The following is a 19537-nucleotide window of genomic DNA, read 5'->3' on the forward strand; positions in this document are numbered from 1 at the left end:
AAGATGTGGGCAAGTTGCACACGACGGAAAATCACCTTCATTCTCGAGTAAACTCAGTCACGGTTGTCAGTGTAGAGGGCTCGGTGCAGCTCTCAGCATCATTTGTCAGCTATAGAAGGGGGCCTGATAAAGTACTTTAATAAAAGTTCGCGGCAACGGACACAACCTTTATAATGTGTGTTTTTACTACTTGTGCTCGGAGCGAGTGTGGTTTCAGTTTTGATTCATTCATGAAAACCTCTCTAAGCTGCTCTCTTGCTCTTTTTCTGGAGGACAGAACGGAGGAGCTGATAAAAACAACAAAAAAACAAAACAAACTGTCGATACAGTGGGCTAATTTCCCAGTCACCGAAAATACACTCAGCCAGCGCTTTATTAGGAACAGCAGGTTAATACTGGTCAGGGCCCCGCTTGCCTCTCGAGGCGGCCTCAGTTCCCCGTGGCACGGACTCAACGAGACGCCGGAGACGTCGAGATTCTGCACCACAATCGTGTCTGCAGATTTGTCAGCTGCACATGGGTGCTGGCAGATCTCCCGCGCCACCGCGTCCCGAAACCCTTCTAGCCGGAGTCAGATCCGGCGACCGGGGAGGCCACCGAAGCGAACGGAACTCACTGTCGTGCTCGTGAAACCGGTTTGAGGCGACCTTTGCTTCGGGACACGGTCCATTATCGCGCTGGAAGCAGCCATTTGCGAGATGGTAAACTGTGGACAGAAAAAGGGAAGCACATGGTCAGCAACAGTACTCAGACAGGCCGATGATTGATTGGTATTAAGGGGCCCGAAGTTTGCCAAGGAAGCATTCCCCACACTGTCTTCTGCTGTTGCAGCCCATCCACCTCAAGGTTCGACGGGTTGTGCGTTTGAGATGCTTTTTTCTTTTTTCTCACCACAGTCTGGCCCTTCCATTTTGGAAAGTCTGATGATAATGTTTATTCGCTAAATCGAGATAAATATAAAATGCACGGAATAACAGTCTGTCTCCGATGTGGGCACTGATCCTGCTTTGTAGCTGAGTTTCCAAGAATGATTCAGTGACTTCAAAGATAAAGTTGTCTTTTATTTTTTTCTTCAAACTAACTGTTGTATTTATAAGTATAATGATTTCAGTACCGCTTCTGAATAAGGCACCCTTTTTTAAAGGCTTTATTTAATGTCCATAGATCATTTACAGATGCTATACAGATCAGTTATAAGACATTAATAAGAACAAATTTTAGTTCTCAGGTTGGGAAAAATCTCTCTGCCTAGTGTTTTTCCTCCTCCAGCAGGACACTTTGTCTTTTTTGGCTCTCAGACTGATCCAGTGGACCTGGACAAGGACCAGAATTCATGTCTTAACGACTTATTAACAATTATAGACTTGATGGACTATTGTAGAATAACCCTGGATAGTTGACAGCTTATTGGATATTGAGAGTTGTCAGAAGTTGTCAGAGAAATTTTACATCCTGGCAACTGAATAGTTGCAGTTGAATAGTAGTTTTTTTTTTTTTTTTTTAAAGGGTAAGGACTTTTTGTTACTGATATTAACTCCTGCAAACAGTTTTTGGAAGGGGTGCTTTCTTAACCAGCCACAGAAATTTTACAAGCTGGAAACTGAAAAGTTGCTCTGATTAAAGGCTTATAACTGTTCTATAAAGCATTAGTAAATGGTTTATTAATAATTATTAAAGCTATTAGATATTATATAGTTATTACAGCTTTGAAACCCTTTAGAAAGGCTTCCTTATTAGAAAGTGACACACTTGGTTTTTAATAGATTCCACTGCTTAAAAAAGAAAGTAAAGGAAGAATCTTTTGTTTCTTTATTTTACAACACTCATTACTAAAGTTTAATTGAAACAAAAATAATCTCAGATAATTGAAAAAATGGATTCATAAAGTCTTAAAGTGGATGTTTTTTTTTTTTTAATAATACCGGTGTAATAACCTACCATCAGGACTTGTAGTTTTACTTACACTGAGCAGTCTAAACCGTTTTCAGAAGGGGTGCTTGGGCCTCCTACTGTGTAAACCACTTGTGAACTCCGGTTGGGACTCCAATAATTTGAAGTGGACATCCAATTACTGTCACCCCCCCCCCCCCCCTCTCCCTGCCCTCTACTGTCTTGTCATTCATTAAGGTTAGGTGGATATCCATCTCCAATAAACTATTGTCCTGTGGTGCTCACTCCAGGCCTCTCCAGGCGTCTCTAGCCGTCCCTCCATCACACGCCTGATTACCCTGAAAACATGAGACTAACCGGGACTAAACAAACAAGAAGAAAAGCGACACAGATCTGCCTAATGGTCACCATTTAACTCCATTCTTAGGCTCTCCATTATGTCCGTATGGTCTTTGAGGACGGGATTATAGGAAGCCTCAGTGACAAAGGTCAGAGGGCCGAGCAGACACTCCCACACCTCCATGACCCGCTCTGATCCCACGACCCCAGCACTAGCAGTGCCCCGGCCCCTCTCACTCTCCCCGCTGGTTAACCGGCTTTGTCCCGGCCCGTTTTCTGCTGCATCACTCATGCACATCAGCAGACTGAAAAGGTCAGGAGATGGAGAAAGCGGAACTTAACTACCCCCAGTGCCTCACTCGAGAAATGATTAGAATATACCTACAGTATAAAACTAGATTACAATGATTTCTTTTCAATTTGTCTTTGTGTAATTTTTAATATATTTTTTCACTTCGTCTATATTTCATGGTTTTTTTACTCTTCTTAAGTCTCCATTTTAGGTCTGTTGCCTTGATTTTATCCTTAGGCACTACAGTATGTGACTCGGAAGGTGCAATATAAATAAAGTTACTTTCTTAGGTCTTACATCTTGAACTTGTGTTGTTTGTTAAGACCTAAATCTTGAACTTGTTAACTAAATCTTCTTTTTGTCACAGAAGTCTTCTTCTAATGTTGAAATTGAGTCACAGTGTATTTTTGTTCCATTGGGGTTATAACTAACTTGATAGCATTTTTATTCAACTCTCATAATAACATATTACATAATATTACCATACTTTCCCTTTACAATCTTCATGACTGAGATTATTGTAATTTTTCTCATTTTATTAATCCTTATAGTGGAAAGTAACTAAGTACATATACCCAGGTACAGTACTTAAGTACCATTTTGAGATACTTACACTTCACTTGCTTGTTGTCCATTTTATGCTGTGCTACACTTCTACTTCACTACAGTGCAGGAGCAAATATTGTACTTTTTACTCCACTACATTCAGATGTAGTTACTAGATACTTTGCAGATTAAGATTTTTCACACAAAGTCTACGAACGGTTTATAAAATATGATAAATTGCAGATTAAACTACCCAACAGTATATAAAGTATGGACCGTGGATATGTGTTTCATGTGGCGGCTCTGGTTGAGGCGGTTAGAGGCTGCAGTTCACCTTCCCTCAGGCCTGCAGGGAACAAACACATGAAAGCATTTCCCCTGTCACAGGACTGAACTCCACCTTCTAACCTTACTGTGCATGCTATCCAGGCAGCACCTCTGACCCCAGCGCTTTGTGTTTGCGTGTGTGTGTGTGTGTGTGTGTGTGTGTGTGTGTGTGTGTGTGTGTGTGTGTGTGTAGGGAGGGGGTGGACAGTGAGGGGTTAATGGTCAAAACCAGTTTTTCTGGCATTTTTTTGGATGGATGTTTCTGGGCTGGACAAGACATAACATTGACTGACCTGAATATGAGTTATTGTGTGTGTTTGTGTCTGTAATTACCCGAGCAACTGAATAACTGTGAATGTGTTTGTGTCATATTCCCAAAGAAGGTCACCAGGTGCATTACTGTGTGTGTGTTTATGAAAGACAAAGAGAGTAACAGAGAGTGTTTGAGTGGGCGGGTGTATGATTGCCTCATCTCTTCAATCTTCTTTACATTGTGATGTTGGTTGCATTTTTTTTCCCCTTGAACCTCTATACATTAACAGTAGAGTATAGGCGTAAAGAGACATTTCCAGTAAACAGGGTATGACGTAAAAAAAAACAACCCTTTTGCCAATATTCAGTTAAAAAAAATTTCAGAAGCCCACTTCAGACATGCAAAACAATGAAGCCATTAAGCTACACCTTTATTAATATAGAGAACATGTGCACAAGCAGCACAGTTCAACATACACCTGATCTAAATGTTTCAGCATATGTGGATGTGGCATGAAACAGCTCCATCTAATATGTCAAAATGTAAGAGCAAGAAAAAAATGTCAATGCAGAGCAAGAGCTGAGAATGGAGTCATGACTAAATTTGAATCATCACATCCTGTCATATTTTATCTATCGTATTTTATTACACTGTATCATATTGTATTGTATTGTATCGTATCGTATTGTGTCGTATTGTATCATATTGTATCATGTCATTATATCTAATTTATGGAATTTTACCATATTGTATTGTATTTTACTGAATCATACCGTATCGTAACATGTCGTATCATGTCGTACCGTATCATATCATAACGTATTGTATTACTTTGTTTCATATTGTATTGTATCATATCATTTTGTATTGTATCACATCATTATTTATCGTAACATATTGTATCATGTGTCATGTCGTACTGTATCATATATCATATCGTATTGTATTATTATCATATAGTATCATATTGTATCGTAGCATCTTGTATTATATTTTATCATATTGTATCATATCGTATATTATTGTATTTTATCTAATGTATTGTATTACATCACATCATGTCGTATAATATTGTTCACTTCCAGGGAAAAAAATTTACATGTAGTTTTGGGTATTTTCATGTTCACTTGAATGATTAGAACTACCCATACCCATAGGCTATATACTGACATTGGAAAAATAAATGTTTACATTTTAGACCAAGTGCATGAGTGTTGACAATGTATACTGTACATGTATCACTATTGGTGCTTGCATACCAGGATGGTGACTGTGGCTTAGGAGGTAGAGCGGGTCATCCACTATCCGGAAGGTCGGTCATCCAGTCCACATGTCCAAGTGTCCTTGGGCAAGATACTGATCCCCACATGGCCCCCGATGTATCATTGTTGTGTGTGTGTGTGTGTGTGTGTGTGTGTGTGTGTGTGTGTGTGTGTGTGTGTGTGTAGAAAGCACTGTATGTATAGAAAAAGAGCGCTGTTTGACTGTGTGTGTGAATGTAAGGCGCTCTGAGTTGTTGATAAGACCAGAAAAGCGCTATATAAATGCAGTCTATTTACCACACATGAGCTTTGGAAGAAATAAAGTATTGTGGATATCACAGGCAGGTAGAGGCATTGGTTTATGTGTGGTTGGTTTCACTAAACTGTCAAAAAAGTTGTGTTAGATAACAGCCATACAGCCTTTCAGACTATGACAAGACAACAATGAAACCAAATATGTCATGTTTTTACACTTTAAAAAAATCACAGAGCAGTTGATATCATATCGAGAAAATTTGCGATTCTACCTACATTCCCTTTTCTACCCGCATTATTAACCATTTTAACCTGACAATTGGTGTGTTTACATACATACTTTGTAACTCTCTGTACCTTTTCTTTTCAGTCATAGTGGTTAAAATTCACAAAAAAAGTTATTCATTTGGTTAAAATCTTGTAGTCTTTGCAGATTTCAAACAGTAATATGGCAATCGTAATGTGAACTGTAACTGTAAATGCAGTTTACATCCGTTGCATATGAAGAAAATTTGTATTCACTGGGTATATGTGCACCCTCTTCTGTGTCAGCCACACCCTGTCTTTGCAATGTTTCAAAAAAACAACCTCAACTTATCACTGGGATGAAAGTGAGCCAATGACCTTCACTCAGGGAAGATCCTTATTTAGGTTAGTTTTGAAATTCATTTTCACCATTATTATCTGGCAACAGTTTCTGCTTGTTTGATGTAACAGTTGGTCTCCTGCTGTGAAAAAAGGAGAAATCAGTGAACTTCCTCCTCTTTTGTTTTTGAATCAACCTGCCTCCATTCTCACCATAACTACCTTGTACTCAGACCGAAGTGAATTGAAACTGCTCCCTCAGCTCGTCCTCAGTGATCAGTGACATAATATAACCCCCCATAAGAATGAACCCTCCTTGTCTTTCCCTCCTCTCATTATCTGAAGGTGTTGAATGGCAAACAGAGAGGCGCTCGATTGACGGATGGTTGCCCCGGACCGTGTACCCTCTCACCCCATCCTCCCACACTCTTACTCTTTAAGGGGGGGGGCAGTGGGTGTAATTCCAGGGTTCAGGTTTCACTCTGCGGTCGTTGCAGGAGGAGGAACGGGTGAGAGAAGGTGGGGATTGTGGGAACTGTGCAAGGATAAAGAGCAGAGAGGGAGTCCTGTGGTTTGTCTGATCGCTCCCGAATGCATCTTTCTCTTTCTTGTTATCGATGTCTCAGTCGGCCCTGCTGATGATTTAATCTTCTGCCTCCATTATTCTGTGGAGGAAGAGGACAACAGGACAAGGACTACAGAGACGTTTGGAGGCTTCACACATTATAACATGAGAAATGTAATTAAATACTCCCAGTTAATTGGCTTCCTACATGATAAAGCACAATCTTCTCATACATAAGTGAGAGCCTCTCATGGCCACAGGCCTGCCCTATTGGAAAGCAAACATACAGCTGATACAGCCCTTTGTTGTGAGCATTTTCAGAGCTAATCGTTTTAAATTTAATCTGAATTTGTGATTGTACTGCTACTGCCAGAAAACTGCAGTTCATGTTTAGAAAGTCCTCATGACTACCCATGAGGGCTGAGCTGTCAGATGGTTCAATCAGCACTTCAGTTTTAGGCTTGAAACTGATGCAGGTGAATGGTACTGCTGGATCTCAGGGCAGCATTTGACACTCTATCTTGACTTAGACAGTGGGTGAGTATCTCTGGGCCGGACCTCCTTTTACCTCTCTCTAACAGGAAATTCTTAATGCTGTTGGTAACTATGTCTCCTCACTGTTAATTATATATTGTGGTGTTCCCCAAGGTTCTGTGCTGGGTCCCACTCTGTTTGCTTTGCATATGCTTTGCCTTTGGCAGATAATAGGTAATTTTAAAGGTATCTTCTTGTTATGCAGATGATACTCAGTTACCTAAACATGTGGATAAAAAGACTTTTAAATGTATAACTGCAGCAGGAATTGAAGTTCAAATTTTGTTTTTTGGGTTGATTTTAGATATTTAATTGACTACACCTGTACTATACCTGACACAGCAATAATTAGATCTGAGTGAAGTGTAGACCTCTTAGTTTAACTAGGCCTTCATCCAACATGTTAAAATTTTATATTTTGTTCGTTTGATTATCTTTCATTTGCAGTTTTGTAAGTTTAATGTCTAAATGTTGGGTTTTTGGTTTTTTCCTGTACTAAACGCAATGAAGTGCTTTCTTTTGATAAATAAGGTTGAAGAAAATTAAAGACAGGTTCAGGCACATTTTATGACCTCTTGCACAACATTTTAGATGAAAAAAAAAATAGAACTGGCTTTTTTCTGTCTCAAAAAACTTAATATTGATATTGTTATGATGTGACATTTATAGTGTGATATTGCTGCTGGCGGTAGCTACCACTGAGGAAACTGATGGCATCACCTTAGTCATGTTTCTGTGAAAATGGGGGTTAAGTATTTATGGAGTTAACATTTTTGTCTTTCTGTATTTACTAGGTGGATATTCCATTTCAGATTCAGTATTTTGCCACCAGAAGTGTGGGGAAGGATTTAAGCACATCTTGGTCTTCATTTTGGGAAAAAAAATTTACGGACAGTATATTTAATAAGTTAACTTAATATAAAAAATCAAATCAAATATTAAATCTCCTGTGACAGTTTGTCCTGCAGCGACTTCTCCCAACTTCCACACCAACAAAAGATTTTCCTGTGGAGCTGAGATGCAACTATTCGATGTCAAAGTCCACATTACTACCGCCCAGGGACCCACACTGGTCAGAAAACACACACAATGTCGGCCTCACCCTCCTATTGGCAGACACGATTAACTCTTCATGTTGTGATTGGCTGGTTTGGGTGCTGACACTGGCCTGTGCGGGGTTTGTGAGCAGCTTAGAGAGGTGTGGACTGCAGGAAGACAAAGGCCACTCGGGGACAGGGAAAAGATATCCACTTGCTGTAGGGGCTACTGGGCTGTGTTCTGCTGTGTATCACCTTACCTTACATAACTGGGTCCATACGAGCACCAAATGGCGCTGGCTGTGGCGCTCAACAGACAAGCAGGGAAGGTTTACCAGAGGGAGAGACGGAGGATGTTACCTGTCACATGTACTGTCCTCCCTCCTTGTTTTTTTTCCTGTCTCTGTGGAGAGAAACGGGCAAACTGACTCATCTGGGTCCGAGGGGCTTCTGTCTTCACTTCCTCCTTATTCTCTATAACACAATGGTAATTGGTAGGAGTGGGCGTGTGTGCATCTGGTGCAATAACGACCCCCCAACCACCCCACCCCACTCCTCCTCTTCATCTACCCAGCCCCCACCCTGTTGAAAGCTCATTAAAAGACCTGCTGTTAATGAGCTAGAGGGATCATAGAACTTCATTTTCATTAGAGGGGGGTGGGGTTAAGGCCAGAGATGCTGGTGCAGAGGTTTTTATGCCCTTAAAATGGAGTCAGCAATTATCCCAACCCCTTGACACTCCCCACCCACCTTGCTCTGCCTCCTAACATGCCCACAAACAATAACCAAACTGCCCCCACCCTCAATTTTGTATCCTGAGAAATCCTTGTAGCCCATCTCCCATCACAGCTTGCTGCACCCATCCCACAACCTCCTGGATGACTGACACCAACTCAAATATATCTACATACACACATACAGTATAATCCACGTACTCGCACACCAGCTGGAATTACATTGCAGTGTTTCTAGACAAAGCCAGTAACATCCCAAGGATGTAAACAAGGAGCGAAAGGTCTCTAATCCAAACACTCAAATTAAAAAGGAAAAACTCAGCGCTGACTGTGGTCCTCAGAGAAACTACCGGCACTGACTGAGACAACATCCTGGTGAGAAAAACGACATAAAACTAGCATCTATTTGTTGTGGGTCCCAGAATAACAAAAAATAAATAAAAAATAAAATACACATGCATGGAAAAGGCTAAACAAACAAACAAGCAAACAAACAAAAAAAAAAACTCCAAAATACAAAATATTTCACCTCAATTCTTTATTGAGGCTCCTCTTGACATGGTACAAAATGGTGTCACGTTTTTACTAAGACAGCAGAGTGGTATAGATTCACAACAGCCAGTGTTCAGCGGAAAGGACAGTGCTAGGAACAGTGGAAGGCATGTAACAGTAACAGGCAGAAAATATTATTAATAATAACAATTATAAGTATAGCAACAGCAAGGATGTCAATCTATGTACAAAATATTATCCCTGAACAGTTACACTGCACTCACTCATAATCATTCATTTCACCACTCAGACAAGAATTTGTTTTCCCTGACATGAATGCAAATAGAAATCCGATATGGTAACACAAAGTCATCACAGTAGCTATGAAAAAGTTGGTAACACTCTACTTGAAAACTGTGTCCTGTTATATCTGCTAAATGAACAGACGTCCTTATGCTTAACTTGTGCTTAAAATCCTCACGGAAGCATGACACGGTGATGATGACCAGCCGAGTAATGCATAGGACACAAGATCACATGAGCAGTCCACAGGGTTCAAGTAGAGGATGATTTTTTTTTTTTTTTTTTTTTTTTTTTTGGGGTCATATGTACACACAAACAGACAAAATCATTCGCACAACTCACTCACTCAAGTGCTCGCACAAATCTCCACCAATCAACTACTACCGCACATCTCAACCCTGTAGTTCACCAGTGAAACAGACTTTTTCAGTTACGCAATCCCCGACATGCAGCATTCATAAATTAGGAATAACTCAAACACAGGTAAGAAAAAAAAAAAAAGAAAAAAAAGAACAGTTTTAAATGGCTGCAATACATGCACAAGCTTCAAGCAGTCCGGCACTTTACAAATGTAAACAATGAAAGAGAGGAATTACCGTCACAATACTAAGTACACATGGAGAAAAATAATGAACACCCGTTTCACATGTAGATAAAATTGTAGGTTTTTTATGCATAGAAACTAATCATGGAAAAAAAAAAAAAAAAAAAAAAGCAATAAGTGAGACTTTAAAGTCTCTGCATTCACATTTATAAAAATTAGAAAAAAACAAACCCAGAAAATCATCCATACATACTGTCACAAAGTCAGAGCACAACCTTGCTAGGCCCTTTGAGCCCTGTAAACATTATGTTAAGTGACAAGTGTTGTGACAACCAAGCGCCTTTAAAGAGAGGAGTCTGAGAAACTGCAGGCAGACAGTGTTTGGATTAATTTCAACCCTGTGTCTGTTCAACACATCTTTAGTCTTTAAAAGGTCTTCTCAAAAGAAAACAGCTAGGTAGCACAATATCACCTCTCTTCATCTGTTGATGCTGGAAATATATTAAGATCGTTCTATTGCTGGGCTTTTTTATTCAATATAATCCGTTCTCTGTATTATCTGACAGTTAATATCCGTCACCACCTGTCCAGTGGGTCACCAGAGAGATAAATCACTCGTCTTTTGCATCCTGCACTGCAACATGGTGATCAGTTTCCTGTGTCGGTGTGGACTGTGACAGTTCACTTCCTGTTCAAGAACTCTGGTAATCTCCCTGTTGAATGTCATGGCCTTGTTTTGCTCTGTGGTCTAAAGAACTGTAGGCACCTAGTTTCAGCCAGCAGCTTTGCATACAGTTGTGAACAACGTGGCTGCTTTGTGCCTCATTGCTGGCAGAGAGGTCGGGACTGCCCGCCGCTTTCTACAGCACCGTGGCTCCTTCTTCTTCTTCTTCGCTAGATTCCTTTTTTAACTCGAATGTCAGTTCAAGGATGGGACAACTTCTTTTTATTTTAAGGGTGAGTTAAATCCTATACAGTGCTATTTTAATGTCAATCAGTGAATGACACCAGCTCTCATGGTGCAGAAGTCAAAGCTGAGCTCACGTCTGCACTGCTCTCAGGTGGGACATTGCCCACTATGGCTTGACTACCTCTGTTCTCCACATATTCTGCCTGGCTCTGGCTCTGGCCCTCCTCCACCTCCACGCTCTTCCCCACATTACTCTCCATTTTGCTCTCCATTTGCATCTGATCCAAACTGGCTTCATCCTCCTCCATCTTCACCACCACTGCTTCTTCTTCAGCTTTTATCGCAGCTAAAGTGTCTGCAGCGCTGGCCTGTGCGTATGCTCCTACGCTGGCATGGCTCAGGCCGTGAACTTTCTTCAGGTGTTTCTCCAGAGTGGCGTAGACAGTGAAGGGTACCGCGCACAGCTGGCACAGAAAGGAAGCCTTAGCCCCCTGGGCCCCGTGGGTCTTCATGTGGCGCGTTAACTTTGAGCTCTGAGCGCAGGCGTAGTTGCAGAGGCCGCAGCGGTAGGGCCGTTCCCCTGTGTGGCTGCGACGATGCACAGTCAGGTTACTGCTGTTTCTGAACTGTTTACCACAATACTCGCAGGCCTCGTCTTTCTTCTTCTTTCCAGCTGAACCGGCAGTAGTATTGTTATTGTTTCCTCCACTGCTAACACCTCCTGCTACACTCCTCCGCTCATTCTCCCTCTGCCACTCCTGCACAGCCTCGCTGAATTTGGATGAGCTCCACTCTTTCTCCCTCTCAATGATCTCCCCTCTTTCATTCTCCCACTCTCCAACTCCTCGCACTCTGTCGCCCATCTCTGGACGTTTGGGTGTGCAGTTGCCGCTAGCGATACCGCTCTCACCGCTGCCCCCTGTCTCTCCGCTCTCCAGTGAGCCTTCGGAGGGGCTGGCGCAGGGTGAGCTGTGCTGGGGCTCCCCCCGCCCCTCTGCCTCCTCCTCCCCTCCCTCTCCCACCTCTCTCTGGCGCTGGTACAGCCTCAGCAGCTCCCTGTCTGGCGGCCTAACCTGCGAGGTCAGCAGCATCAGGCCTGAATCTATGGAGGGGTGTTTGGGCAGGGTCAGGTCCAGTTCAGACGGTCCCTGGGCCCTCACGTCTGCACCAACCATTCCCTTTCCCATGTTTCCAGCTGGCTGCATTTGAAACCTCCCTCTCATCCCCTGCCTCCCTACATCCTCCTCCATCACGACCATCTCCACCGACTCATATCCACTTCCTCCACCTCCAGCCTCCCTGTGATGGCTCCTTATGTGACGGGCCAGCTGGCCGCTCTGAGCGAAGGCCTGCCCGCACACTCCGCAGTGATAGGGTCTTTCGCAGGCGTGAGTCCGGCGGTGGGCTGACAGGGCGCGCAGGGACTGGAAGTTGTGGCCACACAGCTCACAGTGGAAGTCGGCCTGAAGGGCGCCAGCCTGAGGATAGGGAGAAGCTTCTGGTGGAGAAGAGGACGGAGACAACACCAGGCCTCCGGGGGAGCTGCCGGTGGTGATATTATTCCCCTCAGCGAGCTCCCTGAGCCGCACCGAAAAGTTCAGAGCCTGCAGGTTACTGGAGGAGGACGTGGAGTTGGTGTGTGTCTGACGAGAGCGACTGAGGCGCAGGACCGATGGTTGAAAGGCTGAGGCAAGAGTTTGGCTCAGGTGGCGAGGGTCCAGAGTGGCTGCAGCAGGTTTGTGCTCTTTATGACCTCCTCCTCCTACTCCTCTCATGTCTGTGTCACCCTCCAGGTCCTCTTGATAGATGCTGAAGGAGTGTGTGTGCTGCGCGTGCTGTAAGAGCGCCCATGCAGATGGAAACACACCTTCACACTGCTGGCAGGTGAAATAGGACGGCTCCTCTGGCACTGGAAAACCAATGATGGACAGAATGGAGTTAGCGATTTTGATTAATATCGCCAGGCTCGGCCAAAAACAATGCAATGAGAGAGCTGAGAGCAAAGTTGGTGGCTGAAAATTAAAACAGTGAATAGCACTATACACTATAGTAAATACACTATAAAGGTGTGTGAAGCTGAGGGGGAACTGAAGAATTGAGTAATAACTATCTTGGTTATCATTACTATGGGTAATTTTTTCACGTAAAAGAAATCATGTGATCCTTTGTAGTTTAAAAAAAAAAAAAAAAAGGGCCAGGTGAGGCACAAGATTTAGTATGGAAAGAACAAAACAAGTAAAAAGTGAGAAGAAAGGAGAGTTACGGTCCCAAAAGCGGGACCCAAAGCGGAGCAGAAGCTGAAAGGCCAACAGAGAGGCAAGCCATGTCGAAGAGTACATCTGGAGATATTTTCATATGTGGATAGCTTTGTCTCCTTACCGAGAGCCACTCTCCAATTAAGCTGCAAATTGCTAATTAGCAGAACGTAGAAAACGAACGCTTTATGCAAATCAAGCACTGACTCAGCCTGCTTGACAAATGAGGCCGTTCTGCATAAATCAAAATTGGAGAGAAGATCCCCAAATTGAGGGGGAAAACAGCTCTTTTTTTTCTTTTCTTTTTTTTGGAGAGGTTCAAAGCCGACTCTGGTATAAGCCTCTTTCATGTTTCCTCAAGTCAAATCCTTCTGTATTTTACTGGAGGGGGGAGGAGAGTGAAGATGAAAAAGACAGCAACTGTTTCTTTCTCCTCTTTCCCCTCTCCCGCCCTCCCTCTGTCTGGAGACGAGAGGAGCTGTGGTGTTCATGTCCTTTAACCTAGCCTGAGGAGAAACCCAGGAGAAGTTGAGATACTTCTTTTAAAAATAGGGTGAAGAGTGAGAGCAGAAAAAAGAAAAAAAAGATAGATAGATAGATAGGTAGGTCAGGGCTCAGGAGATAAAAAGAAAATGAGATAAAAAGATTATAATGTAGTACTGGGGGCCAAGAGACACCATGAAAATATGTCACCCCTTTGGATTGTACTTGAGACCCATCCTCCAACCCCTTTGCCCCCCCAAAACCCTCCAAATCTTTCCCTGAGGGGGGGGGGGGCTTTTGTCTCGGGGTCCTGGAGTGAAACACAATACCCAGCCAGTTTCTCTTTCCTTGCCTCTCTCCCCTCGCACTTTTTTTTTTTTTTGTAAGGATTCCCATTTGGCCCGGGGTAGCACTTGAATATTAAGCAGAAGCAATAACTACTAATTAAAAATGCAGATTGGCTGGGAGCACTAACGAGCAGCAGGCAGAATCTCTTTTCCCTTGGGAGGCGGGGGGGGGGGGGGGATTGAAAGAGGGCAAAGCGAAAGTGAAGATGAAGATGGGGGAAGAAATGAGGAGGGGGGGTGGTGTGATGGAGATGAGGAAAAAAACAAACAAGGAGAATAAATAAAAAGGAATGAGACAGATGCACGCAGCTCTTCAGTAATCCATCCCACTCTACCCCCTTTTCTCCACTTCTCTCTTGAATACAGAAAATGGATGGAGGAGCTATCTGTTGTGGGATAACTGCTCTTTCACTTCCAGTCATGTCAGAAGATTCAGATGCTCAGTTTCCCTCCCACAAAACAGCTTGCCACTCAAGCACAACAAGACTTCCTACCACTCACAAGGGGGCAGGTTGTCCAATTAAATAATCTGCTCTTTGCTGCTTTAACATGCAACAACTCAAACTTTACGTCACAGCTCATAAGATCGGACGAGATAGGAGAACTGAAAGCTGGGCAAAAATCACAATTACAAATTCCAAACCAATGCAACCTAAATTCTCTATTAAAACCTGAATCCGAAATTATCCACTTTTGCATTATTCACAAGCTGTCATGCTCTTTCCCCCTAGGCCTGTGCACGTGTTAGGTTTGTTGTGTAATCCTGCAGTCACCAAATGACCAAACTCATGTGCTCTATGACTGTAAGTGAGAGACAGAACAAGAGAAAGAAAAAACAGACTGAAATAGAAAAACGAGAGGTTATGGACAAACGGAAATGGTGCATGCACCCGTCCCCTGAGCGTTACACAAAGGAAGGAACTGCTAACGTGTGTGTACATGACAGAGTGTTTCAAAATGTACAAAGGGGCATTCATACCTACTATGAGTGTGTCGCAAGATGCACTGTCCATTTACAACATCCCACATTGACTTTGCAGATACAGAGTGACCTTCAAATACATCTGACCTTTGCAGGGAAAACATAATAACTCTCAAACAACATCTCAAATGCGTTGCTAGTGACCGGACATGAAATTTTTCAAAAGGATTTTAATGAGAAGTCATGAATTTCTGATTGAGTTTTGATGGGCTTTACCCACGCCGGGACGTATTATCTTTTGCACAACCATCACGGTGTCCACAGTTTGCTCCTCTTTCTTTTATAAAAAAAAAAAAAAACTTCAGCAGCAGAAGAGGCGTGAAGAAAAAGACCTTTAGGCCTTTAGGAGAATCAGTGCTAATGTTTGATACGATTTTATGCCGAACAAGAAGAGAGAGATGTCTTAAGAGACAGAAAACAAGGGCAAGAAGAGAGATGATGATGCATAAGATGAAGAAAAAGCAGGAGGAAGGAGGAGATTCCCAGGAGCTCAGGTGGCTCGGCCCAGGGCAGAACAGTGGGAGATGACAGAGGAGCTGCACATGATGCAACATCCTCCATTACAGTGTCATGGCAGCGAGGAGAGAGGCACGAACACATCCGCTCCCCTGACCATTTCGTACTGCCGAGCCGGACCTCAACCCACAAAGCCCTTTTGGTAACACTCCAGATGGCCCTAGAAACACTGAAACATGCTCCTGTGCTGGTTCCGAGAGGACGTGGCATAGGTATCTGTTGTCCAGGGCGCAGTGGATGACAGAGAGGGAGAAGCATGTTTACCTGGCCATTCCACCTCAGAGACTGACAGTCAGGGAGATGGGATGGAGCTCTGGAGCTCTGGAGCTCAGGTGCTCAGCGTGGGGCCCTCAGGGGACCCTCGGTGCACACCAAACGCTCCTGACGCCTATCCTTTCCACACAATTAGTCTGTGCGTCACTAACTCACGCAGGTCTGCTAATGGCAACGGCTAGCTAATGAGCTGGACTCGGGAGGGAGAGGGAACAGTTGTTAAATGGAGAGGAGGGCGGTTGAAAGAAAAAAAAATAAAACAAAACAACAACATAAAAAACAAAAAAAACAGAGTCACTAATTAGCAATCTGCCCTCTGTTTCTGCTCCTTTCTACAAGCACTCACCTGCTTTGCTGGGCTCCGCCTTCACCTTCACACCAGGCTCCTCCCTCCAGACTCTGTCCCTGGCCGCCCCTCTCCTCAGCTCGATGAAGCCCGGCCCCAGCTCGGCGTTTGCGATGCGCTGTTGTGCTCGGTTGGCAGGTGAGGGGGGCGTGGCGCTGGTGTTTGTGGCTTGGCTCCGTGAGCGGCAGCCGCCCTGTTTGTGCTGGATGAACGCCAGGATCTGGGCTAGGGGGAAGGCCTGGCTGCACTGGCCGCAGGTCAGCAGGTCACGACCCCCGTCAGGAGCTCGGACCTGTGGAGGATGAGGAGGAGTCGGGTCGTCGGATGAGCCGGTGCTATTCGCCATGTCAGCGGCATCTGAGAGACATGACAGGCGGGGGGAGGGGGGAAGAAAGTTCAGTTACTAACAAAGAGGACTTTTTTTTAATGCATAATTTTAACATTTAAATTTAACAGAGGACTAGGATGGGGCCATCAGTTAACAGACAGATACACAAGAACAGTCCATTACCCAGGGATTTAGACCCTATTGCCCCGAGAAGAATGTTTCTAATAAAGCTGCAACAAGCAGTCAAGCAAGAAAATGAATCCTTAAGTTGCTTTTCAGGCAAGGTTGGCAAAAAGTCCTTTTTTTCTTAGTCTCTTTGGATTTTGCACTGTTAATCAGACCAATCAAGATACTGGAGATGTAACTTTGGACTCTGACAGGCACTTTTCAAACTTTTTTGTGACATTTTTTTTAGACAAAACGATTAATCCGGAAAATAATCATAAATGGAAATCCTAGTTTATAAAAAAAGGGCATTAGCCAGTGTCTGTTTCATGACATTAACAATCCCATTTCATCCAGTAATGGTGTGTAAGTCCTCTTTTCCATGGGGTGTAAACAGGTGACTGTCTATAAAAGTCTGTTTCTACCCCCCTTTTTCAGGAGGTAGAATTCCCTTTTATGCAAACCTTTAGCGATGTGTCCAAAATACAAGAGAGAGGAACAAAACATCAGGGCTAAAAAAAAAAGGTCCCAGAAAATGCCTGAATGTATGAACAACGCTAAAATATGCTGATCCACGCTTCCTCCAGCTAGAGTCCCAGTTAATTAGGATTTCTGCTTAGGACCATTTTTGACCAGGCTCTTACAAATTAACGACCCAAAGCTCGACACAAAGAGGCACAAGTTGCAGTTAGAACTCAGAGAAACAACAAACAGGCGTGGCGATTTAATGTGCTAGTTTCAGTTGAAAGCACTAAAGCAACTAGGCCAATCTGCTAAGCCATTACTGACCACTTCCTTTAACCAACCCAAAGCAGATCCGCTTGCTCTGACTGAGGCTGCTGAGCACAGCAAGAGCAGCCCAACTGTCCATCTCAGCAGAGCATCTCTACCTCCAGTTAATATCACAGCCACCATGTGCTGGCAAATCTAATTATTACATCAAAAGTCTAAGATTACGACTAAGGATTTCACCTTTCACTCAGTATAGTATGTGGCCCGACCAGCCACAGGCAGCAGGAGCGGGTTTCTTAACAGGAAGTGGATTGCAATAAAAGAGAAAAAAAAAAAAAAAGTGACTGAAGGTGTTTGAGATAAGAGCAGCCCCGTGTTTGTGTGCTCACAAACGTACAGGACAGCTCATCTGATTCAACATTGCCAAGCTGATACATCATTGTGTAGTTTGCAGGTTGAAAGGCGTTCAGTCTGCAGACAGGGGCAAGAACTGGGAGTGGTGTTAAAGCAGTGGACACATCTTAAACAAAACCTTTTGAGAGCCTATGTAAACTTTGGATGCGTCTGAAGAAAGTCTCCCAGCTCAGGCCCGGTAGAGGTCTTTGGGGAGCAGGAGCAGGAGGAGGAGGGGTCAGTAGACTATTGCTCAACACGGTCATGGACACACCTTGATGCCTAGACTGAATCCACCTGCCGGGGCTAGGCCGGCTATCGCACACAGGACAGGTACAGACAGTACAGTCTGAAGTCGGATCTCGCCAGTTGTTACTCAAAAATGTCACCTTTCCTGTTTCAGTGCTGCGCTGTTTGTGCAGACTTGCAAGGCGCGGTCACACACGCACACGGGCGCGCACACACACATGCGCACACACACACACACACACACACACACACACACACACAGAGAGAGAGAGAGAGAGGGTTGAGTCAGGGACTGTGGTCACACCAGACACGCACCACTGGTCTCCAGTAGAGAACTGTTAAAAAAACAAATGGGGTTTTGTTTTTTTTTGGAAGTTTCTCAATTATTTCCTTTCAAGCATCACGTCTCGCACCTTTGTCTCTAAACATTCTGAACAGGATCAAATGGAATCGAGTCTACTTTTTTTTTTTTAATTTCAGTGTGTGTTATATAATTGGCCAAATATTAAAAAGTCTGTCATAGTATACATCAGGACGCGTCCAGTCTCTTGGCTGTAATCAGAGGACGTGTCCCTAAAGAAAAACTGTCCCAGAAGAGCCGGAGACCGACCGAGAAACTTGATCATCGTGTAACCTGGAAATATTAATCATCGTGTTCGGACCTGTAGCCTCTGAAAACAGCGTGCCAGCAAACCGGTCCTTCCTCTGTGAACACGACTGCAGCCAGGGTGCACATCAGGACAAACGCGACAAGAAAAATTACAAGACCTAATCTAAATGTTTGCCCACAAAGTGCGCACAATGGATTCGAATACATCCATATTGAGGTCAATGTAAACACTTCGATACTTTAAAGCCTCTTCAGAAGTGTTTTGGGGGCTTTAAAATTACAAGATTGACACGTTCATCCATCGTCTCTGCTCAGTTTCATCATTATGTGATAATCGGTGCCAGCACGCATCCAAACCATGCGCGCAAACTGGCGACGAAACAGAACCACGACCTGAATTTGTTTTAGTTTCGCCTAAAAAGCCCAGAACATCACATCCATCCCCAGCAGTCTCAACGCGCCCACACATCGCTGCTCTCCCTCCGGCTTACCTTGAAATGCACTCAGGTGCTGCGGTCTGCTGCCAAGTTTGCGCCTGGACATCGCGTCGAGCGTTCCGCGTTTGGCACCTTTCTAGGTCTCGAACGGCAAAACGCTCCTAAAAAACCAAAACCCGTCCCGCGGCTCCTTCTCCGGTAAGTCGGCCAAAACGCGAGCGGCGGGGACAGACTGATAAGACTGACTGGCCTCTGCCTGGACTCGCGCTGAACGGTGAAGGCAACGTTCAAGTTCACGCTTCTTCCCCCGCAGAGAGCGGAGGGCAAAAGGGGGCATGGGCGACTGCAGGCACCGCCCGCCCCGTCGCTCCGCTCCTCCGACCCTGACCCCGCCCTCCTCGGGTAACACACTCTTTTTTTTTTTTCTTCTCTCTTTTCTGTTTTACACACACTCTTTCTGGTTTCTACCGCGATTCGACTCCGTTTCAGTCACATCCGACAGTGGAAATTAACATGCAGTTCCTCCCCGGCAGCCTTGAGGAACTACCTCGCC

General features: G+C 44.0%; 1 protein-coding gene across 1 annotated transcript; it reads right to left on the reverse strand.

Annotated features, from left to right (window-relative positions):
- Positions 1–10133: 10133 nt before the first annotated feature.
- On the reverse strand, positions 10134–19276 carry znf296 (zinc finger protein 296). The gene is made up of 3 exons (XM_040129891.1): positions 19039–19276; positions 16071–16427; positions 10134–12777 (listed from the first exon to the last, which is right to left on the reverse strand). Exons 1-3 carry the CDS (start codon positions 19088–19090, stop codon positions 10973–10975), a joined length of 2214 nt encoding a protein of 737 aa, XP_039985825.1. The 5' UTR covers positions 19091–19276; the 3' UTR covers positions 10134–10972.
- Positions 19277–19537: the final 261 nt, after the last annotated feature.

Source organism: Xiphias gladius, chromosome 7 (assembly GCF_016859285.1).
Source record: "Xiphias gladius isolate SHS-SW01 ecotype Sanya breed wild chromosome 7, ASM1685928v1, whole genome shotgun sequence".
Classification (NCBI taxonomy): domain Eukaryota; kingdom Metazoa; phylum Chordata; class Actinopteri; order Istiophoriformes; family Xiphiidae; genus Xiphias; species Xiphias gladius.